This window comes from Cavia porcellus, unplaced genomic scaffold (genome assembly GCF_034190915.1).
Source record: "Cavia porcellus strain 051 isolate PalLab524CR breed Dunkin Hartley unplaced genomic scaffold, mCavPor4.1 scaffold_7, whole genome shotgun sequence".
NCBI lineage: Eukaryota > Metazoa > Chordata > Mammalia > Rodentia > Caviidae > Cavia > Cavia porcellus.
In genome coordinates, this window is record NW_026947490.1 from 17,201,111 (window position 1) to 17,226,068 (window position 24,958).

At 51.7% G+C, this 24,958-nt stretch overlaps 1 protein-coding gene across 5 annotated transcripts in view; it reads left to right on the plus strand.

Moving 5' to 3' along the window:
* The window catches only part of Actn4 (actinin alpha 4), a 70,224-nt gene that overhangs the window by 36,593 nt on the left and 8,673 nt on the right, over positions 1 to 24,958 (plus strand). For 3 of the 5 annotated variants that reach the window (XM_003467246.5, XM_003467247.5, XM_003467245.4), the window contains exons 2-11: positions 7,473 to 7,587; positions 7,850 to 7,969; positions 10,774 to 10,860; positions 12,171 to 12,258; positions 13,809 to 13,887; positions 14,970 to 15,051; positions 15,793 to 15,878; positions 19,810 to 19,902; positions 21,441 to 21,671; positions 22,111 to 22,258. In XM_003467246.5, coding sequence (XP_003467294.2) covers positions 7,473 to 7,587; positions 7,850 to 7,969; positions 10,774 to 10,860; positions 12,171 to 12,258; positions 13,809 to 13,887; positions 14,970 to 15,051; positions 15,793 to 15,878; positions 19,810 to 19,902; positions 21,441 to 21,671; positions 22,111 to 22,258 — 1,129 coding nt within the window. Of the gene's footprint in view, positions 1 to 7,472; positions 7,588 to 7,849; positions 7,970 to 10,773; positions 10,861 to 12,170; positions 12,259 to 13,808; positions 13,888 to 14,969; positions 15,052 to 15,792; positions 15,879 to 16,858; positions 16,945 to 19,809; positions 19,903 to 21,440; positions 21,672 to 22,110; positions 22,259 to 24,958 lie in introns of all 5 variants that reach the window. The other 2 variants (XM_005002548.4, XM_023564030.2) reach the window with 1 other exon arrangement.

Consider the following 24,958-nt stretch of genomic DNA (forward strand, 5'->3'; position numbering starts at 1 on the left):
AGAGCAGGCCCCCTGGATGATTAGTGTTAAGGGGGGTCCTGAGTAGTGCTATGTATAACCAGCCTTGTAAGAGCTATGAAAGTCTTAGACCCTTGTATCTCAAGAGGAAGGGTCTGAGCTCTAAAACAATCCACTGTAGCAGCATGCATGCTTGCAAGTACCTTGTGGGGCACTGACCAATACTGGGACTCTGGTTACAGGAGGGGACCAAGGGTAAAGCGCTGAAGTTGGGGTGGACACGCAGGGCCTTTGGAATGCTCACGCCTGCACTCTGTGGTATTTATACCTATCCTTCAACTCGGGAGTCGGGGCTTTTTCTTGAAGGCTGAGAAAACTCCGAATAAGGCAACTTCAGACCCAGACATAAAAAGCATTCCGTATTTCACTGTAATTGCTTTCAAATTAGACTGTGTCGTCATGGGCAGAAAAACACAGAGCGCCTGTCCTGCCCCATGCCCACCAGGATTGACTACTGGTGGTGGGCAGCCCCTGTGTCCCCTGTTGCTCCCCCCATCTAATTTGTGGCTGTGTCATTGCCAGCAGTTCATTTTATCTCTCCTTTTAGTGTGGTCTCTGATTTTCATCGCCTTCAGAATCCACTGAAGGCAACATACCTTTTTTTTTTTTTAAATGCTTATACTGCAGTCTCACCCTCTGTTGCAGAGGCCTCATGGGTTCCTGACCAGGTCAGTCACCTCTTTGCCTAGGTGCCTGGTAACCTAGATTCCAGCAGGCTGAGCCATTGTCCCCTGAAAGCACCTTTATAGTTGGTAGTGAAGTGCAAGGCCCCAGGAGCAGTCTCTGCTTTCAGGAACTGAAAAGATGTCCTACTGGGGCCTGGCCTTGCCTGAAGCCTGGCAGATGGGTGATAAGAAAGCGGATACCTGCCTTAGGAATAAATAGCTCTACCTTCCCTATGTCCAAGCCTTGGACATCTTTCCTGAAGACCTGTGCATGCAGGAGCATGGGCAGCATCAGAGGCCACAGCAGGCAAGGTGGGAGTTCAGGAGGTGAGACGGCGCCCTCCCCCTCAAAGCAGTCGATGCCCCAGCGGAGCAACAAACCCAACACGGTATTTCAGAGACAAGACTTGGAAACTCTCAGAACCCTGGGGAGCTGTGTCTGACCTCTGTGCTCCCTGGGGGAGCTAGCTATAGCCACTTGCATTCATCTATAGGCCTGGGGAAAATATATTCAGCCTGGTCCTTCTGGGTTAGGCATTGGCTATGGCATCCTGCTAAGTGGGTGGGCATTACACACAGTGGAAAGCAGGGATGATGCAGCAAGAGCCATGGAACAATTTTTCCTAAAATCTTGTCAAGTGCAGAGTCAATGGAATGCACATGTGACTGCCAGGCGGGTAGGAAGAGGGAAGCCGCTGGCCTTGGTCCCCGCCTGCCTTCCCCTTGCTAGTTGGGACCAGAGTGCTTGCCCATTGGAACTTGGGCCTGGGTGGAGCTTGTTTCTAGCTCCCGACTCACTGTAATGGGTGCCTCTTATCTTGGACTTAGGAGAATTGCAGCTTCCCACAGACATGTCCCTCCATGCCACCCCCTTTGCTACTAAGAATATGTAACTGGAAGCTAGGAAGAAAAAGAAGGGGCATTTTTCTAGTGGGTCATACAGGACCCTTGAGGATCTGTTCTTTTCCTGTGCTCACCATCAGACTGCCTGCTGGAGCACCGCTTGATGGTCCTGTGTCCTCTAATATGAGGGTTTCACCTCTTTGGGTTGGGGGAGGGTGTCATTGATGAATGCCTCATTAAAGCCCACTGCTGCCACATTCCTGGCTGCTTAGGTCACCTCCCAAACAATATCCATCATTCATTCAGCCAGCTGCCCCACATCCTGGAGACTGGGAGGGGTCCCTGTGACATAGGAAGGACTTTATGACCCGTGATGCCAGGCCTCCTTGGCTCCCCCAGCAACCCAGAGTGACAAAACAGAAACGCTCTCACCCTCCTCTGCAAGTGCTTGCAGAGTGGCAGGACATGGAGTGGTGACGCGAGATCTTAAAACCCAGCAAGTTCATCTCTTTCTCCCCTGCCACTGAACTCTTTCTGCTCACACCCTGTGTTATTTTGGCACCCAGAGAAGACTTTTAGGCCTGCCAGCTGCAGGGCAGGCTCTGCAAGCTCTGTGGTTTTCCATTTGTGTTCTAAAGGCAGACCAGTCCACATCCTTCCTCTTAGATAGGTCGAGGGCTAGGTACAGGCTCCATTCATGACATGGCCTGGTCAGGCTGGGATCAGTTAGACTGCTTTGGCACTGTTTTAACTGTCTTGCTTGCTACTCTGGGATCTTCCTAGCTGGGTCCATCTTGCCAAGCCACGTAGCTTGCCTCCTATTCTGACATAGAGTGAGTGTCCACTTATGTTTATGTTTATGTTTGTTAGTATGCCTGTGAGCACATAGCTTAACCTGTTCTGCCTCAATTTCCTCATCTGTCCAGCAGAGCTGACAGTATGATACATGATCATAATCTGTAAATTGTAAGAAGCAGTAGTTAGCAGTTATTGTATAATTATCTGTAATATTCTGAATATACATTCTATGTCTCTTTGGCTTCCTCCCATGTCCAGTGCACAGTAGATCCTGCAGATCAGTATCTGTCAGGTGGGTGCTTAAGTGCCTCATAGATGATGCTGAGGTCATAGCCACTGCCACGGGGTAGCTGATCAGAGTCCCTGGAAAGTGACAGTAAGGCCCCCCAAAACTTGATACCTTTTGTGTTACCCTCTCACAGGGCTTTGGTTCCTCCCAGATAAAATTGGAAGCCTGAATTCTTGGCTCTCCGTCACAACAGACATCCCTGATGTGGCTTCTTGGTGTTCCTCCTTCACCTCATGTGATAGAAAAAGTTTCTCTTAGGCTCCTTCCCCGTGCAGTAGTGGCAGCAGCCAGTGTGACCTTTGAAAAGCCCCCTGCCTCACTCCTTTTCTTCCTTCAATTACTTCTACTGCAGGACCTTTGCATATATCGTTCCCATTATGTCAGTCTCCTTTATTCTTATATAATTTTTCTCACTATTTATATTAGTGTACGCGAATTAACCTCTTCAAGGAAACTCAAGCAGGTATACCCCTAGTGTGCTGAATGCTCAGCTCCTGGGTTTTTTGTTTTTTTTTTTTAATAGCTGATACCTGAGGGGGCCCTCTGAAGCCATAGTTCTGCCTTTAACTCCAACTCTGTAACTTTCTAGGAGTAACTAAAGTGGGTAAGTCCCTTTTCCTCTCAGGCCCTCAGTTTCTTCATCTGTAAAATGGGAGCAATAACATCACATCTCTCATCAGATGGTAGGAGCATGAGAGCAGTTAGTATATGGCAAAGTGCCTAGAGCAGTGCCTGGGACACAGCTGGCTCTGTGGAGTGTCCACTTGTGCTTGTTCTTACCATATTTCCTTAAGGTGTTGCTTATTGAGTTGAACCCATGCGATCCTCTCTCCCTCTCATCCTGGGAGCCACATGAGTCCAGCTTCTGTCTGCCTGTGGTCACTGACGTACTTGACATGGCCTGGCCTAATGGAACCTCAGCAGTACTTGTTGAGGGTGTGAATGTCGGTGACCCCACATGGGCGACCCCACATGCCCACTGTAGGGCAGAGGGGTCCATTCTGCAGTACTGTGTGCAGCTCACACCTGAGAGAACTTTGCACAGCAAAGGGGCTTGTGATGTGCACACAGGCCTCCATCTGTGGAAACTACCCCTCTCTGCGATCCGCTCCACACGTCTTAGTCTCAGCTAGGAGGAAGGGGAAGCAGCTAAACAAAAAGTATTATTTTTGTAACCAAGTAGAAAAACTATGGATTTTTAATTCAAACTGCAGCTCTTCCTCACCAGTCTTCCTGCATAGAGAGATAATGTCTCTAGTTGCTTGTTCCCTGAGGTTGCCTCCTAGGCAAAAACACAGCCAAGCAAGGCATGGCAGGTGGGTGGGAAGTCTGTCTGGGGGCCACTAGGCTCTTGTCAAATGTAGGGTCAGGTGGGAGTTCCTCATCGCCCCACACATGGGTGTTCTCCCAAGTGCCTGCTCTGTGTCCTGCTGGAGGTTCTGCGTAATTTCAGTCAGGAAGACAGATGCACACACCAGCCACCATTTGTCTAAAAATAGACCTTTCTTTGACATATATAACACTACTTAACCTGTGCCAGGCACGGTGCTAAATGATTCACTGGCCTGGCCTCATTTGTTTAATCCTCATCTTAGGAGAGATTATAGTCCTCATTCATCAGGATGGAAAGAAAGCTCAAGGTTGTGGCAGGTTGCCTCGTGGCAGAGAAAAACCTGAATGCATGTCTGTGTGAGCCCCAAGCTACAGCTCGTGTTTACTACCCAGAGAGGGTGAACAGAGGCAGAAAGTGTGTTTGGAGGTCAGATAGGACCCCATCTCTGTGAGGACAGATGGCCTGGATGTGAGTTCCTTCACCACCTCACAGGCTGTAGTGGGAACCATCTGCAGCGGGCCTCCTACAGTCCCATTTCCCAGTAGGAGTCAGCTGAAGGCCTTCTCATCAGAGAAGGATCCTACTCTTCTTGGGGACTGAATAGGAAGAAGTCAGTCGGGATGTTTGTGATTCATCTGGCATAGACTTTGGGCCAGGGACTGTGACAGATGCTTTAAATGCATTTTTCCTTGCTTTTAATCTTTAAAACAACTGCAGGAGGTAGATTCTGATAAATCTGTCTTCTGGGGGAAGGAAACAGGCTTAAGTAGGTAAAGTTACTTGGTTGGATTCAGAGCAAGTAAATAAGAAGCTGGCATTTTCCCAGATCTGTACCCCATTCTAGAGTACATAGAATCAACCCCTGCCAGTGGGATGTGGGGAGGGGTTTCCAGGCCTCTGTAGACCAGGTATTTAACCTGTCTCCCTGTAGTTCTGTGGCACTAGGGAAACTCACCCTCTAGGAACCGCCCACTTGCATCCCCAGGATGTGGGTTGTGACTTGGCCACTGTTGTCCAATTGTATCTTTCAGGCACAAGCAAAGCAAAGATCCGACATCCCTTGCCACTTCCTGTTCAGCCTTATCTGCTGTTTTCCTCCGTGTCACAGAGCCCCTGAGCTCTGTAACTTCTCTTACTTGGGCACTATAAAGACATGAGAGATGTACCTCCTGTCCCCCTGGAGTTCACACATGGTAGGAAAGAGTTTCATGTGCACATGCATCCAAAACGTGACTAGAAGGGGTAGAGATTTAGCTCAGTGGCATAAGCACCTGCTTGGCAAGTGCAAGGTTGTTAGTTTGATCCCAGTATCAAAAAAAAATCCCAGAAAGTGACGAGATAAAGTGTGTTACCTACCAGAGAGCCAACGGTATATGGTGATGAGGGGAGACAGGAGACAGAGGAAGTGCCATGTGTAAGAAGTGACGGGATCTTTGAGGTCAGAGACCTGTGAGGAAGAGACCCTGTGAGGCTCAGGACTGCCACATTTATTAGGAACTTCTATGCTAGGTGTGGTGTAATCCCAGCACTTGGGAGGCCGAGGGAGGAGGATCTCTGTGGGTTCAAGGCCAGCCTGGGTTACATAGTGAGTTCAAGGCCATTCTGAACTGCATAGTGAAACCCTGAATCAAAAAAACAGTATTGCTGTGTGCTCTCTAGGCATCCTCTAGAGTTGGCATTGACCATGCTCCACGGAATCTTCATTGCTATGTTACAGTAAACAGGCTTAAGAAGGCTAAGTTACTTGGTTGTGTGAGTGTTAGAACCAGTGTTCTGGCCCTGGTTGGTCTGGATTCAGAGTTGTGTGAAGTCAGCAAGGGAGATGATGCAGAGGAGGTGAGTGAATGCACTTGATAGTGAGAACCTGATTTGCAGCCTGTCTTCTCAGGGCTCACAGCTGTTGGGAGGCAGAAGAGGAAACATAACTGTTAAGAGACCAGAGAGAAGTGCTGGGAGGTAGTCTCACAGAGGAGGGCCTCCTGAGTTGGAACTGGGTTAAGGGACACCAGAACTGTGCTGCAGGATGCCATTTTGTGGGACGGGTGGTAGTGGCTACATAGCAGGGCAGAAGCACGACAGAGGCCTCCTCAGCTGGGGTGGGATGAGGGGCCCAACCTTCCTGAGAGCCTGTGCAGAGTGGTCTGACTACCTTCATTTGTCCTCATTCAGATTTGGAAGGAAACTTTCATCTGGTGTATGCAGGGGTGCACTGGATCTGCACCATGGGGTGGCCTGCGTATTAAGCAGTATCTTTGTCTGGGGGGAGCCTCCTGTTGAGTCTCTGAAGGAGCAGGCCTGATGGCAGTTGTCAAAACACATGGTGCTTGGCCAGAAGCCCCAGGGATGCCCTCCATGTGGCCTTTGCCTGCACCCTGGGTGTGGAATGTGTTCTCATAGTTCCTGGCAGTCTGCCCACTTGTGCTCTGGCCCCAGTAGATTAAGGGGGCAGACAGCACGGGGGTATAGAGGCTCCTGGGGGAATCGGCTTTGGGTTTTTCCCAGACCCTGCTGTGGGAGGACCGCTTAAGCCCAGAAGGTGTCTGGGCATGTTGGCATTAACTGATGTGAGCCACTTGCATGGCAGTGATGTTAGATAACATGTCCTGGCTAGCAGGGACTGAGTGGTCCTGTGCTTGAGTGTTCTGTCACATTGTCAGTGCATCAGGCCTGGGACTTAGGCTTACCAGAATATGCCTTTTCGCTTTCCAGTTGATCCTTCAAAACTTATTTCTCAGATATAATTACCTTTCCTTGCTTTCCTCTACCTGCCTGCCTTCCAGCCCCCTCTAGAATGCATCAGGCCTTAAGATTTGGAAGGGTGAAACATGGAATATTTTTCAAAGAGGCCAGGGCATTTTGGCCAGCAGGAAACTTAGTTGCATGGGAATGTATCTGGGGCTTAGGATCTGAATTCCTGGCCTTTCAGGGGAGGCTGCTGCAGGGCCACCCTAAGCTCAAAGAAAGACAAAAAAAAAAAAAAAACCCTGAATTTATAGACTTTTCTTTCCCAGCTGCTTTCCTGTCCCACATTATACATGTCTAGTGATGAATGGGAAAGTCATAGCTTGAGCTAGTACCTGGCTAGGATCTACAGTCTGTCTGGGAATAGAAGTTGAGGATCTTTGGGGGCAGGACCCTCCCTGTTTGCAGCCTGCAAGACCTGCTGTTCAGTCAGCACTAATGCCTCGTTCATGTACAGAGTCCTTCACAGCTGCTTCTGGAAAGGACACTTGGCTGCCAGGCTTGGTGTAGTTGGATTTAAATGCAAGCCCTGCTGTGTACCACCCATGTGATTTTGTGGTCAGTTCTTTTGCTCAGTTTCTTTGTTCCTATCTGCCTGGGTCATTGTAAGGGTCAGAAACAATGTAGGTAGATGGTGGCACCAAGGTCTAGCCACAACATAGTATGTTACAGTGGCTGTAACATACAGTGTACTGTCCTTCTGGGGTCAGGGCTGTGACTTGCACTTTCAGTAGAGCCTCAACAACTGGAGTGACTCTTTGTGCCACCACGTGTTCTGTTCCAGACCTTCACAGCCTGGTGCAATTCCCACCTGCGCAAAGCGGGCACACAGATAGAGAACATTGACGAGGACTTCAGAGACGGGCTGAAGCTCATGCTTCTCCTGGAGGTCATTTCAGGTGAGTCTCAACACAGGCACAGTGCAATTCATATTTGGGCCAGATGCCCTCTCCTTGCAGGTCTAGGAGACATTGCCCACCCAGCTGCCCCATCACTGCTGCTGGAAGGAGACTGTGATCTCTTCCATGGCAGTAGCCTGTGTCTGAGTGCCAGCCTGTGCGTTGGGTCAGAGTGGCTCATGGATTGGTAGGGGCCTGAATTTGGAAAGCAGCTGAATGCCAAGGCTTCTGTTTCCCTTCCCTTTCTCCATGCTTGTCTCAGGGGAGCGGTTACCTAAGCCTGAGCGGGGGAAGATGAGAGTGCACAAAATCAACAATGTGAACAAAGCCCTGGACTTCATTGCCAGCAAAGGAGTCAAGTTGGTCTCCATTGGGGCAGAAGGTAAGCTAGAGGTAGGGCAGCCAGGGACTGGCTGAGTTCCTAACCTTCACTCTCTGAGGCACGACGTCTGCATTCTGACCACGTGAAGATTCATAGTGACACAGTACTGTGGCCGTGGGCAACCTGCACATATAACACATACTCAGCAGGGACTACAATGATGGACCTTGAGAGGACACTAGGTTCCCAACCCCATCAAACCAGCACCCAGCAGGAAATTCCAGGGGGTGCAGTCTGAATCTGGGAGCTACAGTGCAGCTCCTGAGAGGCAGGAGAGGCTTTGACTTGGACCCAGGACATTCCTTGTCCTGGACCTGGCAGACAGTAACACTGCTGCCGCCAATCCTGCCTGGTGTGTGTGGAAATGAGGGAGTGTAGAGGGAAGATAGGGACTAGGGGCCTCAGGCAGGGTACTGGGATGTGCAAAGGCCAGTTCCCACACTTTGTCCTGCACGCACAGGCTGAGAGTGTCTGGCCTCGGGCTACACCAGGATCCTCTTTTGTCTAGAGTGGATGCCCAGAACCACCCTCCTCAGAGCCCTGGGTTGGGGGCAGAGGTGCTTTTGAAGATGGGGTATGGCCTGGTGGAGCCTAGAAACTCAGCAGCAGCCACGGCTCACAGTTCTGCTCATTAGTTAGAACAGGGTTTCTTGCCCTAACATCTATGTTGTCCCAGCTTTTAGAAAAACAAAGAAAACTAATTGCTGTTAATGACAGGGCCCAGAGAGTCTGGCCAGGACTCCAGGCCAGAATGTGTGCACTGAGTTCCAGGGCCTTGCCCCAGCCCCAGACCTCTCCGAGGAGGGATGCCAAGCCTTGCATGCCACAGTCGAGGTGGTTGGTGTTTGTTTTAAAAAAAAAAAAAATTCAAAACCCAAAAATTCAGTCAGGCCCAGAGATTTTCTGTCCTTGCATGGATCTTTCCTCTGGGCGCCTCGCCAGCCCTTTGCTTCTCACAGCTGCATTTGTTTTGCTCAGACACTGGTAAATACAAAAGAGGTTAAGGAGAGACCCTGGCAGGCCTCAGTTTCATTTGGAGGAAAATTTTTTTTCTGAAAATATTCACTCTTCGTGCCCACATTGGTTTACTCCCAATCCCTGTGACCATTGAATCCTGGGACAAGGCTAGGCAGCCACCAAATGGAGACACTCTGCAGCTTGGAGCACCTGAGAACTGCAGCTACTGGGCCTTGTGTGTCTCCCTGACCCCTCAACCCCCACAGCCTGACAGTTTCAGGAGCATGACTTTCTCTTGGGAGTTACTAGAAGGGATGGCAGTTGGGCACAGCTGCAGGTCAGAGAAGCTGCTGGTGGCATGTCAGCAGAGACACCTTCCCCTCAAGTCTGAGGCCCCCACGTGCAGCCTGCACCTGTAGCAGAGTGTGTGCTTGGGCCATTGCCCTGGAGGCCATCCCTGGTACATACAGCTTTCCTGAAGGGAGAGCTGCCTTCACCCTAGGCTGGGAAGGGGCAGGTTGCTCTACCTGGTGGGTCCTTCCACTGCCTATGGGCAGCAAACTAAACATATTTCTTCATCCTCTAGCAGGAAAACCAAATGCTGCCCTCAGCTTTAGGCTCTTGGCTTGACCTGGCAATTCCTCCACAGTGGCTTGTCCCTCTAGGCTTGTCCATGGGAAGGGGGACCCTTTTCTCTGGGTGACAATTCTACTTCCAAACCTACCCACCCTCACATTTTCTAGTCCTGAAGATCAAGCACTCTGGTACTCTCTGCCCAGCCTTTCCTGGGTGGCTGTGGTGGTGGAGCCGCTTCATCTGGCCATTCTTTCACCATTCTTAGTTCTTCTGAAGCTATTTTTCCCTAACCCCCAATTTCTGTGCTGAGACTCAGACAGAAAGCAGAGGAGCTGGGTGGGACAAGAACTCCTTAGATGGCAGTGGGGGAAGTGATTCCTGACATAAGAAGCAGGGGCTTATGGGAGAAAGCCAGCCATTTGAAGGAAAAGGTTGGAGTGCCTTCTGTAGGTGGGTAGATGTGTAAGGTCTTCAAAGAAGACACCTAGCTTGGAGTGGTGCTGTATGCCTATAATCCCAACCCTCAGGGCAGCTGAGGCAAGAGGGTACGTATAAGCCCAGCTTGGAAAACTTAGTGAGATCTCACCTCAAAAAATTGAAAAAGGACTAGCTGGAGGTGTAGCTCAACGTGAAGACCCCACCACACTCACACTGGTAAGAAGGAGCTGTGGCTGTGTGGCCTACTCCTGGGGATAGGTGTCATTGCAGCTGCAGTGGAGCTTTCCGCAGGGACATGGTGCGAATCCAGCACGCTTGGCTATAGTAGAAGAATGCACTGTAGGGGTCCTCCAGAAGCAGCCAGGTCTCAGCTCTGGGAAGACATGGCAGTGTGGTTGGAAGGAGGTGACAGCAGACAGTAGTACAGTACTGAGCAGAGACTAAAAGTCTTAGCCCTGAGGCAGAGTTAGGCCAAAACAGTGAGTGCCCTGACAGTCAGAGAGACAAGCCATACACAAGGGACAGTCCTCACAAGGAGTAGTCTTGTGAACTGTATCACCACAGCGAGCTGGCTGTGGAAAGGCCCTGTAGCCCAGGAAATACACACATGGAGACCTGTGGTGTGGTGCAAGCCAGCTCGTAGCAGGTTTGCAAAACTCCTCTTGGTGATTATGGGGCTCAATTTCCCTAGGGTGGAGAGGGCAGTCTGGTGGTCCATTCCTGTGATCTGACTAATCTCCAAATGGGCCCAGAAAGCTGCCTTCAGGCCAAAGTGAGGAACCTTTTTCTGGTTTAACAAACTTTGCTTCCTTTGCTGCCTTCCCTGTGTGCAGAGATAGTGGACGGCAATGCAAAGATGACCTTGGGAATGATCTGGACCATTATCCTGAGGTTTGCCATCCAGGACATTTCTGTGGAAGGTAAGAGACCATAGAGAACCAGGAAATTCAACTTTGAAGAAAACAAGAGACATGGTAGCCACTGTTGGTTTCCTGTTCTTGTTTTGAAATCTGGTGTAGCTTGCATTGTTTTGTTTGATCGGCTTTGTTCTGTGTTTTTGTTTTTGTTTTTTTCCTTTTGAGACAGGGTCTCACTATGCAGTTCACGCTGGCCTTGAGCTCACTTTGTAGTCCAGCCTCCCAAGTGCTGAGATTATAAGAGTGCGCCACCATGCCCAGATGCCCAGTGTTGCTTTCTTCTGTTTTGTTTTTTTGTCTTTAAAATGAGAGAGAGAGAGACAGAGAGAGAGAGACAGAGAGAGAGAGAGAGAGAGAGAGAGAGAGAGAGAGAGAGAGAGAGAGAGAGAGAATGAATCCGGGAATTGAGGAAGTTAGGTTAGAATTCCTCAAATTTTGTTTCTGTGCTTCAAGCATCCTCCCTGCTTCTTTGAGGTGATTCCCAGGGACTGCCCTGCACAGGAGTGCGTGGACCCTGGGTATGCAGGTGATGGAGGTCCCCCACAGCTACCTACCCTTCCTACACATACCTTTCCCACCTCTCCACTGTGGGTCTACCCAGAATGCTAGTATTCTCAGGCCCTCTAGCTTGTGGACCCCCCCATACAATCTTGTGAAGCAGAAAGGGTAAACAGCTCCAATTCTTAGTCCAGCAGCCAGAGTCACAGGGCGAAAACTGGTGATGGAGCTGGGCCTGGACTGGCTCTCTGGCTTGCACCTTCATGTCCCTTGGGCCTTTGCCTTAGGGGACCTCGTCTATCTGAGGTCAGCTCAGGCTATTCTGAGACAAGCTTCACTTCTCTCCAATCACCTGTATATGACAGAGGAGAAAGACCACCAAATCAGCATGTGCAGAAGTCTCTTTAAGTGTCTGGTTGTAGTGGTGACCAGAACATACTTGTTCCCCACTCTGGTGAGACTCTTGTCCTGAGGAGCAGAAGAGGACAAGGCAACCACTCAGGGTTTGTTTGACAGTGTCCTCTGGTGGCTAAAGGCAGGCTTTGGATTCAGGGACACCATACAAGGTCGGGTTCCGGTACAGCCACTTTCTTCTGCAGTCCTAGGCAGGTGACTTCTTGGGGCAGGGAGGGTTAGGCTGGGCTTGCTTACCATCCAGAATGGGGCAGCTGTCTCTACTGCTCTTGGGATGCCTAATGGTTACCTCCTTGGGTTTTGTTTGTTCCTAGGCCTGATGCTAAAAGTCCTGTCCAGCTTGGGCTGAGTTCTCAGTGTTTATTCTTGAGCCAGTATCATTATCCCTGTGTATTTTGCAGAAACTTCTGCCAAGGAAGGGCTCCTCCTCTGGTGCCAGAGAAAGACTGCCCCATATAAGAATGTCAATGTGCAGAATTTCCACATCAGGTAAGACCCTGACTGGAACATCCCTGCCCCTCATCCTCTTACTTCATTCCAGAAGTTTAGGTGTTTCCTCTCATTTGCCATTGAGATGTTAGCTCTCAGTCCTTGTCCCTGTCATTACAGGCCTGTTGGAAAGCCCCCTGTGCCACTCTGAGGTGATAGTTGTTGCCTGAGGCAGTAAGGCCTGCCACTCCCCAGGGTTTCACAGAACCTTCTGTCTCCCTAAGCAGGGTGACTCTCAGAAGCTCATCTGAGTTCTTCCTTTATCTTGATTTTGCAAGAGGGACCAGTCCTTAGATTACTCTTGTGTTGAACTTAGATATGGAGGAATGTGCTGTCTGTGAAGATGCTGTCTGAGCAAGACTCAGCCCAGCCATGAGCCTGCTGTGCCTTGAGTGAGAAGGAAATGAGGTAGTCACTGAGATGGGCAGGGCCAGTGTGACGTGTGGTCAGGAAGGTAGGGTGGCAGGAGCTGGACTGCCTGCTGGTTAGGAGCACAGGCTCTGGGGTGGCCCTGAGGTCTAATCCCCTCTTGGCATATAACGTCACCCCTCTGAGCCCTGGGATAGGCACATAGGGCCTCATGAGATGCACAAGGGTACTGCCATGTCCTTGGGCTTCCAGAGCCCAGTACTGGATGCTGAGGGCCTCTCCATGTAGAATCTCTTATGAGCAGCACACAGCCTCTCCCTTGATGGCTCTTCTCTTTGTGTCCCTTCCTTTTCCCTCCAGCTGACTGAGCTTCTCACTTATTTGTTCAGTCAGTAAATATCTGTGGAGTATCTGCTGCCTCCATGAGCAGGGATGTAGCACCCCCAAAAGCACAGGCCTTGCCCCTGGAAATGTACCCTATAGCAGAGAGACCAATAGTTCACAGTGGGGCAGGGGGTCCAACCACATCATTTCAGATAGTGAGAAGTGCTATAAGAGGTGGCAAAACAGATGATAGGAAGTACCCAGGATGACTATTCTGAGCAGATCTAGAGGATTTCCAGGAGCTATAATGAGTCTAGCTTACAACCCTATAGAAGATTATTTTCTTCCAAAGACCCTCATGCCATGCCACGTCAGGCCAGCCCATGGACTGACCCACTGTGAATAAGATTGGCCAACGTGCAGGGGCCACACATTGTGGCCATTGGCCTCCTGCAGTGGACTTTCTCCACCCACCAGTTGGGCCTTGTATGTGAGGCAGGTCAGATCATTTCAGAGGTCAGCAATCAGTCACAAAGTAGTCATCATGTGTCAGGCACTGATCTAAGCAGTTACCCATTTAATTCTCATAAAATTTTTTTTTTTAAACCCTGTGAGAAAAGGTACTGTTATTATCCCTATTGAACAGGCATGGAGACTAAAGTAGCAGAATATTATGTGACTTGCCCAAGGTCACGCTTATAATAGGAAATAAGGAATTTGAGCCCGTGCCGTCAGGCTCCTGAGGTCATGCTTACAGTCACTGCTTTACTATGTTCCTGCTGTGGGTACCCAGCACCGTTCAGCACTCCCACCACACTAAGAGTGTAATCCTTTTAACATTTGCCTTTCACCCCCAGCTGGAAGGATGGTCTTGCTTTCAATGCCCTCATCCACCGGCACAGACCAGAGCTGATTGAGTATGACAAACTGAGAAAGGTATGCGCCTCCAGCTCTCCTGTGGGTCATCATCCCGAGGGCTATCCATTGCCAGCCTCCACTGCTAGAGTCTGTGCTCAACTGGGTAGGCTAGGGGAGCCTGGTGCCAGCTCCACCAGGGTCTTGATCTGCTGACTGACTCTCGCCTCCCTCAGGGACTATTCTGTCTCCCTCCAACCAGCCAAAGATATTTTAGGGCCAGTCCTACATGCCTTTAATTCCCCTCCCTTGACTTTGTGGATTCTAGAAATATTCCATCTCTGCCCAAGGGGGAGGAAAGTAGGGAGTTCCACACCATCAGCCACCAGCCAGTGTTACCTGTGCAGATTCCCGCTGTAGTTTTCCTGCAGAAATCGTGGAAGAGCCAGGTCCTGGTCTCAAATCTCTCAGCCACATGGGAAGACAGAGCTTTGTGTCCAAAGCAACAAGCCACACAGCTCATATGGCATGTGCTCAAGCCATTGGGGTGGGAGGCTACAGAAGGAGAACGGTGCCCCCTAAGCTGGCATGGCAGGAAACAGCCTTGGGATGAAGTAGCAGCTTAGCATCAGAGGAAGGCACTCAGGAGGTACAAGCCTGTACCTCTCGTGTTCTGGCTACAGTAAAAATGTGAATTAGGCCCCCACTGGGAATTGTTCGGGGAGGTGAGGGAGATCAGTGCAGTAGAATTTATTTAGCTCCGTAGCAGTAGAAAGCCCACAAAGGAGCCAGGGTACTTCAGGGAAGTGAATATAGGTGCTCTGGGTTTGACCCCTACCCACCCCTAGTGCTCTCTCTGGTTTAGACCACACCTGCCAGGTGTCAGGGGAGGGCCTTAAAAGGCAGCTCCATGCGTAACTGAAAGTTCTATGCAAAGGGCATCTTTTCTGGATAAAAAGGTCCATAGCATGCCTCCCTTTGGGTAAGAACTGCATTCATAGGTGTGCCCTGCTCCCCACACAGCACGTGTGGCTGAGAACTGCTAAAGGACCCTTTCTAGCCTTGTCCCTCAAGGGCGTCCCCCTCCCAAGCCTCCCTTGTGTCCTTCTCCTGCCTCTGTCCCCAACCAAGTTCTTCCTGCTTGCCCCTCTGCCTCCTCCCAGGATGACCCAGTCACCAACCTGAACAATGCCTTTGAAGTGGCTGAGAAATACCTCGACATCCCCAAGATGTTGGATGCAGAAGGTAAGTACATGTTTTTTATCTTACCTGCAGACCTCATCTGCCCGGGCTTGGCTTTGAATGCTGGCTCATGGGCTCATCAGAGCTTAGGGGCATCTATGAGGAGCTGGTAGAGCCAGCAAGGAGGGTTGAAAGATCCAGGTAGACAGAGACAGTTGTGTCATCCCAGGAGCCGAATGGAGCAGAGGGAGCCTGGGCCTGAGCTGGCCAGATGTATTCGAGGAGGGAGAGAGTGGGGAGGGATTGCTTGAAGGACCAACCCTCTTGGGGCTTCAGCTTAGTCCAGGGCTCAGGGCAGGGGTGAAGTGGCCAAAGAGGACTGGCTCCAGGCTTCCTGTGAGCCACCACAGCCTCTCCCCTCCCTGCCTGCGGAAGGCACAGACTCTGGAACCTTCCAGAGTGGAATGTGTTGTTTTTTCCTTTTCCGGCTTTGTTCCATTTCCCAGGCAGCACCACCCCCAGCCAAGACCCATGTCTCTGGCCTCTGGTGGCCATCAGGGTTGACTGTTCTGCAGCCTCTTAAGGTCATTCTCAGAGGATGTAGCTTCATTTTAATTCAGTTCCCACAGCCTTGGCCTTTCCTGAGACCAGAGGCAAGGGGATGGTTCTGAGGGTGTGGCCAAACCCACCTGAGTCACCAGGTGTCACTGATTGTGCCCTGAGAGTCCTTCTCATGGCTGTGAGTCCTAATGAGTAACACCCCCACTCCTGCTCGGGCGGTTTAACCTTGTTGTTCGCTTGCAGACATCGTGAACACGGCCCGGCCCGACGAGAAGGCCATAATGACATATGTGTCCAGCTTCTACCATGCCTTTTCGGGAGCGCAGAAGGTACCGGGCAGGGCCAGGCAGGCCCACCTCGCTGCCACTGCCCAATGCCACTGCTGCTCTCACCTCCCACGCTCACTTCATTTTTCTTGCAGACGGCAGTGGCCTCTCTGGTGACTGGAAGCCACCCCAAACCTCACCCCCACTCCTGGGGATACCTGTCTATTCAGTCTTTGCTTATAAAACCCATTGAGCTCAGAGGCCATGACAGGGTCTAGTGCAGGCAGCGAGGATGACTGTGACTCAGGCAAGGTCACTGCTTTAAGGAAGTTGACTGTCGTGCAGCCTCATCTCATTGGATGAGACAGACAGTGCACATCAGTGGAGAAGCACAGAAGAGAATGTAGGACAGGACAGGGATACAGACAACTGGGGTGATTTCCATCTGGGCCATTTTAGCAGGAAGGGGTGCCATGCACAGACTCTCTCAGGGATGAGAATCTGTAAGTGAAGATTGTGGTAGAGGCATCCCAGGCAGAGGATGAAGCTGTGAAAAGGCCCTGAGGCAAAAAGCATTGGCTTGTTCAAAGATTGGCTAGAAGGGAGGAGAGGAGAGAAGAGGTGAAAAACCAGATGAGGGAAGCCAGGCCTCAAGATCATTGGAGTCTGGGGTAAGAGATTGTGTTTTACTGTGAGAGCGAGACCATTAAAAGTGGTCAGAAGTTACACATGGAACGGTCCTACTTAGGTTCTCAAGGAGAAATCCAGTATTTGACTCCTGCTCCAGAATGAAGCTGTCTTTATAGAGGCCGTGGCCAGTCTGTTTCAAACCCTGGCCTGTGAGGAAAACAAAGGCTCCTCATACCGACCTCCTCTCCCTGGCACACCTCATCAGGCTGTGCTACCCAGACCTGAGCCGGGGCTGGCTTCCAGTCCAGAGCAAGTGCTGTTCCTCCTGCATGAGCCTCGGGCTGGCTGGCCGCCCTCCCTGCATCTTTCATTCTCTCCTGCCTGTCTCTTTCTCTCTCTCTCTCTCTGCGCAGATATTGTGGGCACTCTGAGGCCAGATGAGAAGGCCATCATGACTTACGTGTCCTGCTTCTACCACGCTTTCTCAGGGGCCCAGAAGGTGAGCTGGGGTGGGAGCATCCCTTGCTGCTGCAGCTGCATACTTGCCCTCTCTGTTACCTGTCACTCTCCCATCACCACCGTCTGTCCATGTGTGACTGGAACCCTGGCAGGGCCACTTAGGTTTCTCATAACCATGGGGCCCTCTATCTTCCTGCTGCTTGGCCAGTGCTGGAGCTGTGAGAGGCTCCACACATATTCTGCCTTAAGGGTGAGGAAGCCCCACCCTTCCTCAGACAGGGAAACAGAAGCCCAGTGTCGCAGTTGGGATTGGACTGCTTGACTGTTCTGCCTTCTCTTGCCATGGTCAGTATGTGTCATGTCCTCTTGCCAGGGAGCACTGTAGTTCCTCCTCCAGAAGCTGCTGGTAGCACATAGCAGGTGACTCTCCCTGAGCCTGGTTGACCTCAGGCCATGCCCATACCTCTTGTCAGGGGCTTTTGTTTTTGCAGGGAGCCCTGTGCACCTGTCTTTGCTCCTGGTCTCTGCAGTGTCTTCGGCAGCAGGTTGCCTGCTGACTCTTGTTAGCACTTGGCAAGTGGGCAGGGGAGGAGGAGCCAGTGCTTGTTTTCCTGAACAGTTGCCCACTATGGCACCCTCTAAGGATATCATATGGTCAGGCACCCCGAGAGTCCCTATGTGCCCAAGGAGACTGAACCTGGCCAGGCCCAATGAAAAGAGGATGTAGAAATCCATTGTTGTCTATAGACCACTTGCTTAGAACCCCATGTCCATCAGAGGCAGCACCATGGGCAGACTGGTCTGGCAGACTGTCTCTGCCACCTCTTGGTCACTTCACCCCAGTTCCCCCCAGGAATCATGTTGTGCTTGCATAGGATTGCTGTGGGAGTGAGGTGCGCTCCCATCAGTGAAGGGCTTAAGACAAGACAGGGACCTGTGCGGTGCTGCGCTGCTGCTTGGCCAAAGGGGAGGATGGTTCTTCCCATCCCCTGACCACATGGGCAAGTGGAGCTCCTTCACCTACCCAGCATGTGACTGCAGCCTGTGTCTGAAGTGTGCTGTTGGTGTGCAGTGTGGGGTTACCCAAGGGGAGTGCAGGATGGGCAGTGATGGAAGATTCCTCCCAATGAACCCCAACTAATGGCATGTTTGCTGTTGGACTCACCCACCTGGCCTCCTGCCTACCACATTGCCCTCACCAGGTTGCTTTTTCTTCTGCTCAAGATCTCCCGTGTGCTTGGAGCTGAACTCTGGTGTGGTAGTCAAGGAAGGGCCTAGGATGGGAGGAACAGGTCAGAGCATGTGGGGACTTTTCAGGTAGTTGGCCCAGAGGCTGTTCCTGGCCTTCCTAAGAGGAAGGAGGTCAAGGACAGCCACTCTTCCAAAAAGAGTGCAGGGTTAAGGCTGTCTTCAGCCATCACTCCCAGGCATGGTGGTGCACACCTGTAACCTCAGCAGAGGATCACCTCGAGTTCAAGCCAGCCTGGGCTACACAGTGGGTTTAAGGCCAACCTGGATTATATGGTGAGCTCGTGTCTGAAAACCAGCCTTTTCTGTTTCTGCGTGTACCTCTCAGGATAGCTGTGGGGTGCTTTTTGCTGCTGTAGTCCTATCCCCAGAGACTCATCTGAACTCCTTAATGAGCACTGTGGGATTTGTTTCCTGCACACAGGATGAGCCCCAGGCCTCGAATCTATTGTGCCCTTCTCTCCTGGTGGTTATTCCCAGTCATGAATGTGTTCATTCCTCCTCTATTCACCATCCAAGTATTCATAACCCTGAGCACCCAGGTGCAGTGGAAACCAGGTCCTCTGATGGGCAGCAGCATGGATATGAGCTTGGCGTACCAGGTGTTTCTGCCCCGATAAGGGTCAAAAAAATGACCCCTCTCTCACCTCATATCTGCACCCCAGACTGTGCTTCTGCACCAGGCCGGGGCTGCTATCCTGGCCAGGGCCCTTGTGAGCCTCACTTAGGAATGCTTCCTGGCAACCTAGGTGTGCGCCCTGCCTAACACTGAGAGCTGTGTGCGCCTGTGCTCACGCACTCATGCCAGCCTTGGTGCCTTCCCGCCTGTCCCTGTGCAGTGCGTGAATGGGAGAGGCGGGAGGTGGTACCTGTAGCATGCCTGTCTTGAAGCCGTCTCCCAAGCCTCTCTTTTCCTCCCCAATCACTCTGTAGACCCTCCTCTATTTCTGTTCCTGTTCTGTTGCTGTTTCAACTCCTCTCGGACCCTTTCTGTGCTTCCTGAAAGGTACCTAGTCTCTGCTGTCTGTGTGGCGCCCTCCCCTCCTGCTGCACCTTGTCTGCTTCCCCAGCAGGACAAGGCAGAACATACTCCCATATCCCATAGTTCAGGGCCAGGGGCTAGTTCCCGGCCTTCCATCTACCCCCACAGACTCTGACCTGAAACACAGGAGCTCCTGGTAACTCCCATCTCTGAGGGCAGGAGAAGGAAGGGGTTGAACGTGCACAGTCTGTCTGTGCTGACCACTAGGCTCCTCCAGAGCACAGCAGACCAGCTCTGAGACCCCCAGCTCCCTCCAATTCCCTCTGCACCATAGGGAAGCCCCTTCCAGGACTGAGGCCAAACATAGCCTCATCAGCCCCCTCACAGGGCACTGGAGGGCTGTTCTCAACAGTGGGAGCCCTCTTCAACCCTTCTCAGTGCCCCTCAGGGCCAGTTCCTTGGGTGCAGGGTGTTCCACAGTAAATTAAGGAGGCTGACAAGGCCTGTTAGGTCATGGCCACTCAAGACCATCTTGCTGAAGCTGCGTTTCCTCTCCTCTCCCTCCTTGGAGAGTTCTGTGGGGGCTGTGGACAAACTGCTTCAGAGGACCTGCCTGTCCTGAGGGAGGGTCAGCAGCTGCAGCCATAGCCGCGCTGACTATGTGCGTTCCTCCAGGCTGAAACTGCTGCTAACCGGATCTGCAAGGTGCTCGCTGTCAACCAGGAGAATGAACACCTGATGGAAGATTATGAGCGACTGGCCAGCGACGTGAGTGTGTCCCTCCTCATCCCCACAGCCCAAGATAAGCTAAAAGGCGAGGTCACCTCTTATTACCCATGTCCAGTTGCAGGGAGACAGTACAGATAGATCATGAGATTCTAGACCTTTCTAGAAGAAAGGAGTTTGAGTCAGGATGTGGCTCCTTTTTTTGGCTTTAAAAATAGAGGGTCAGATAGCTGGTCACTATGCCAGCTGGCTCCTTGGTTCCTTCAGAGATGCTCAGCCATCTTTGACAGTTCTAGAACCAGTGGTCCCAGGCTCTTAAGATTTCATGAACAAGGGAAATTTGGTAAGTATTCGACAGCCAACCTAGAGTGACCAACTCTGTTTTACCCACTTAAGAATCTTTTACAGTCCGGGTGTTGTGGTGCATGCCCATAATCTCAGTGCTTGAAGTAGGCAGGAGGATCATCGTGAGTTTAAGGCCAGCCCAGGCTACATAAGGGATTTGAAGACCAGCCTGAACTACATAGCAAGACCCTGTATCCCCCCACCCCAAAAAACCTGGTCACAAAGGAGAACAAAGCTTGAAGGTGGGGTGTAGCCCAGGGGTGCAGTGCTTGGCTAGTGTGTGCCTGTATAAGGCCCTGGGTTGCATCACACCACCACTGCCACACGCACAAAAGCCAAAGCTGCTCTTCTGCAGCCATCATTCCTCTCACCAGGGTAAGGAAGAAGTATTCAGGACAAGGTATTCTTAGGACCCAGCCATTGCCAACGGAGTACCATCAGTACTGTGTACCAAGATAATATGCTGTAGTGAGACATGTTGTGCGTCTGTTATTCCAGCTACTTGGGAGGCCGAGACAGAGAGATCACAAGTTCAAGCCCAGACTGAAAAAAAAAAAAAAAAAAAAAAGAGGGCTGGGAATATATTCTCAGTGGTAAAATAGTAGAACACCCCTAGGTTCAATCCTTAGTACCCTCACGTCCCCCCAAAAAGCATACAAATGTCTCTCTCCCTGGTTTTCTCATGCTACCAGGGTTGGTGTTTGAGAATCACTTCTTGGTGTGTCTGTACTCCTCTAACTGGGATATTCCGCTGTCCTGTCTGTCACTCCATCAAAGATCAGAGCAGTTTATAAGTAGCTTGTTACTTTTTCAGTTTTCTGGTTTTTGTGTCCACATTGACCACACCTGACCTTTGTGGGGACAGTGTGGGCCCCTGCCCTGTGGCAATTACATGATCACTGACCCAGACAGTAAAGCCAGCTGCTGGGAATCATGTGCCAGAGTGTTTGGGAACTCCTGAGGTGGGGGCATTTGAGTTGAGTCCAGTCACTTGGAGCTAAGAAAAGAAGACTTAAGAGCAAAGGCACAGACGGGAAGTAACCAGTGAGCAGCACGAGACTGGGAGGACATGTTCCCACAGTTATGGGCTTGGGATCTCAGGAGGAGCCATGAAGTTGGGCTGGGGACATCCCTAAAGATGGGTCCTGTGAAGGTCCAGATACCCGAGGTGATCACAGCTGGAGGGCATTCTGTACACCCCCTGCAAAGGAACCCCAAACTCTCGTGGCCCACAGCTCCTGGAGTGGATCCGGCGCACCATCCCCTGGTTGGAGGACCGTGTCCCCCAAAGAACCATCCAGGAAATGCAGCAGAAGCTAGAGGACTTCCGTGACTACCGGCGTGTCCACAAGCCACCCAAGGTGCAAGAGAAGTGCCAGCTGGAGATCAACTTCAACACACTGCAGACCAAGCTGCGCCTTAGCAATCGGCCAGCCTTCATGCCCTCTGAGGGCAGGATGGTCTCGGTGAGTGCCCAGCAGGCTCCGGAGAGCCAAGGAACAGCTACGACAAGCTACAGTGGCTCTAGAGTAGCCTCAGGCTTGCTGTGTGGCCAGCATCCTCTTTCTTAATCAAAACACACAGCCCTTGGTGTGGATGAGGATGTGTTTCACTACCACATTCCCCCACCCCTGCTCCCTGTCTAGGTTTTACGCCCAGAGTTTTCTAGACTTCCCAAGAATCTAGATTCCTGGTCTGCCAAGCCTCTAGGATCAGCAAGTGCTTGAGGCCCTTTATCAGGGGAAGGGTAGTGTCCCCTGAGCAGTCACCTTCAGCTTGCACAGCCTTATCTATGGCATCCTTCCAGTCATTCATCCACTGGTTTACAGATTCCCTCAGTCTAGACCGATGCAGCAAAGTCAGACAGGATCCCTGTGGTAGCGCTGACCTCTCCCATCCTTGCAGGACATCAACAATGGCTGGCAGCATCTGGAGCAGGCTGAGAAGGGCTACGAGGAGTGGCTGCTGAATGAAATCCGCAGGCTGGAGCGGCTCGACCACCTGGCAGAGAAGTTCCGGCAGAAGGCTTCCATCCATGAGGCCTGGACCGATGGTATGGGCCTCCTCTCCCTTGCACCTTTCTTGGCTCTCAGACACATACATGCATACACAGAACTTCTGCTGTGTAAGCTGTATTAATCTTTCCTGTGTGTCAGAAGCACTGAACAGGGTACACTTTTTGCCCGTATCTGCCTCAGTGCCTAGTCTGCTCTGGCTCAGTGGTTACTTCTAGGGGCTGCTTGCTGGGTTATCACTGACGTCATCCTGGAACACGGCCAAGCCCTATCCTGCTGTCCTCCTCCCCAGCACCCACGTTCAGTCTGCCTTCCCGCTCCCACACTTGTGGCTGCAGGCTTCACATTGAGGAGCCCATGCTGGATGGATCTGTGTTCTCCAGCTCACTTATTAAAGACTAGGCCAGGCCAGACAGCTGCCTTCTGCCTCCACTGCCCAACTTGGTGACTGCTGGATACTCTGTGAGCTTCTCACTCACTTCCCAGGGCTCTGGCTGCCGTAGGATAGCTTTTCCCAAAAGGACAGTGTCACCTCCTGTTTCTCGGCAGCCCAGCAGCTGCCTGTCCCTTTGGCTCAGGATATAGAATTCCATCACGTCTCTGGCTCTCAGTTGGGACCCATGCCATGGTTGAGATTCCAGATCCCAGGGGCCTGAAAGCCCTCAGGAAACCACCAGTCCCTGGGAAAGCAGAAGGGGGTGGGGTGGGCGGTGTGTGTGTGCATAGGAGGCCCTAGGTTCAATCTCCAGCACTATTAGCAAGAAGCCCTCCACAGGACTCCATCTTGCCTGTGACTGCCTCTTTCCCAGTTTGCCCTTGGCCCTCTTGCCGCTGCGTCCTAACTGTGTCACGCTTCCTCTCCTGCTCCATCTCCCACCCCCAGCTACCTGAGAGATGCTCACTGAGCCTCCAGGCACCAGCTATGTGAATAGGCAGCCCCAACTCTGTCCGGGTGCTGAGATGCCCCTCACAGACACCCATGAGCAACTTGCACATGCCGCAGCCCCAAGCCCACCTCACCCAGGCTGCGGCCCAGCTTGCTCCCTCCTCGTGTTAGCTCCAGCAGCCACAGTCAAACTCAGAGCAACTGTAATCCCTTTTTACCAAGAAAAGAATGAGAGAGAGGATGAGGTGCTGCATCTTAGCCCTCCTTGGTGGCTATGCCATCACCCCTGTGGGTTTCCCTTCTGGAGCTTCTCAACATCCACCTAGGGCTCCAGGAGGCCCTGGGAAGGAAGATGGTTATTCAGGCCAAGGGGAGTGTGATGGCCCATTGGACAGCCTCTTCCCTGGGACTCTTGTGGGGTGGCATTCACTGGGGGCCTTTAGAAGGCAGCTCCGTCTCAGCCAGGGTACAACTGGTTCAGCAGCCTCCCCTCACCCTGCCCCATCTTGCCTGGCTGGCACCCACCCCCAACCCCTTGCAGGCATTTTGGCATCCAGCCCCAGTCCTGCGTCAGCCCATAACCCCCTACACACACCCCCACCCACACACATACGCAGGCTGTTCACCTTCTTTCCCTGGACCTTAAGACAGGCCAGCCTCAAGACTCCTTGGCCTTCCTAGGACCCAGTTAGGGCCACCTCTTCAGCCCTGAGTGAGCATTTCAAGACTGGCTCTGTGTCCACAGCTTGAAGGGGTAAGGGTTCATGGTGAATGCTTCTCAGACTGAGTGACCCTTCTCAGGGACAAAATAGCTACCACCAAGCCCCTTTCTTCCTTCTTGGCCTGTTCCCCAATTCTTCCCTGACACCCTGGCCAGCTGCTACTGAAACTCTGCTGAGGCAGAGGACTAACCTGCTATTTCTGGTTCCCACCTTTGGGAGAAAGCAATTTGGAGAAGGGAGTTGCAAGCTTGCCTTTGTGTTTGAACCTCCTGCCTCAGGGTAGGGGCAGCAGGGCCAGTGGAGTTGGTCTCCCAGGTAGCCCACTTGTTTCCAGTGCCAGGCCTTGTTCTGGGCCTGCAGTTTCAAGACAGATGAGACTAGGTGGCTCCGTACCCACCATTCTTGAACATTACCTCCCTGAAACAGAGTAGTGCCAGTACCGTGTAGGTGCTGCTGCTGTTAGCCCATTTTACAGGTGGAAGAGCAGACCTAGGGCTCCTGATCTCTACACTGGGTGGACATTTGTTTATTTGGAGTTCTGGGGCAGAGTTGAGGGAATTCCTGAGGATTCAGAGAGTTTGAGGGGTATACCCAAAGCAGGACCCCTGTAAGGGCTGGGATTCCTGACCACTTTCCCAGGCTGCTATTTTCCCTGAGTTCCCTGCAGTCCCTTAACTTGCTTGCTGGGCTGGCTTGAGTTTTTGTTCTGAGTTGTGTAATTAACAAGGCTCCAGGACTAATAACAGCGTTCCTCCCTGCCTTCAAAGGGCATGATGGTGGGCCCCACCCTACTGAGCCCAGAAAGCTACGAAACAGTTCGGGGTGGCAAAGATGTGATAGGACCACCACCTGGGAATTTAGCTTCGAGGAGCCAGGAGCAGACAGGCATAGGGCCAGGCTCCTGGAACAACCCACAGTCAGTGCTGCCCATTTGCCCTGAACTGCTTGGGTGTGGCTGCATGCCCAAGGCCTTCTCTGGGTCACAGACCTCCAGAAGTGGGTATTTAGCTTTCTGGTCATAGTGCCACCATCCAATTCTTAGTCTCTTCCCAGTAAAGGACACTAAATTTAGAACATAGGTCTAAGGCCCACAAAACTGTGAAGTATCTCGTAAGTTTATTCTAAAGCCT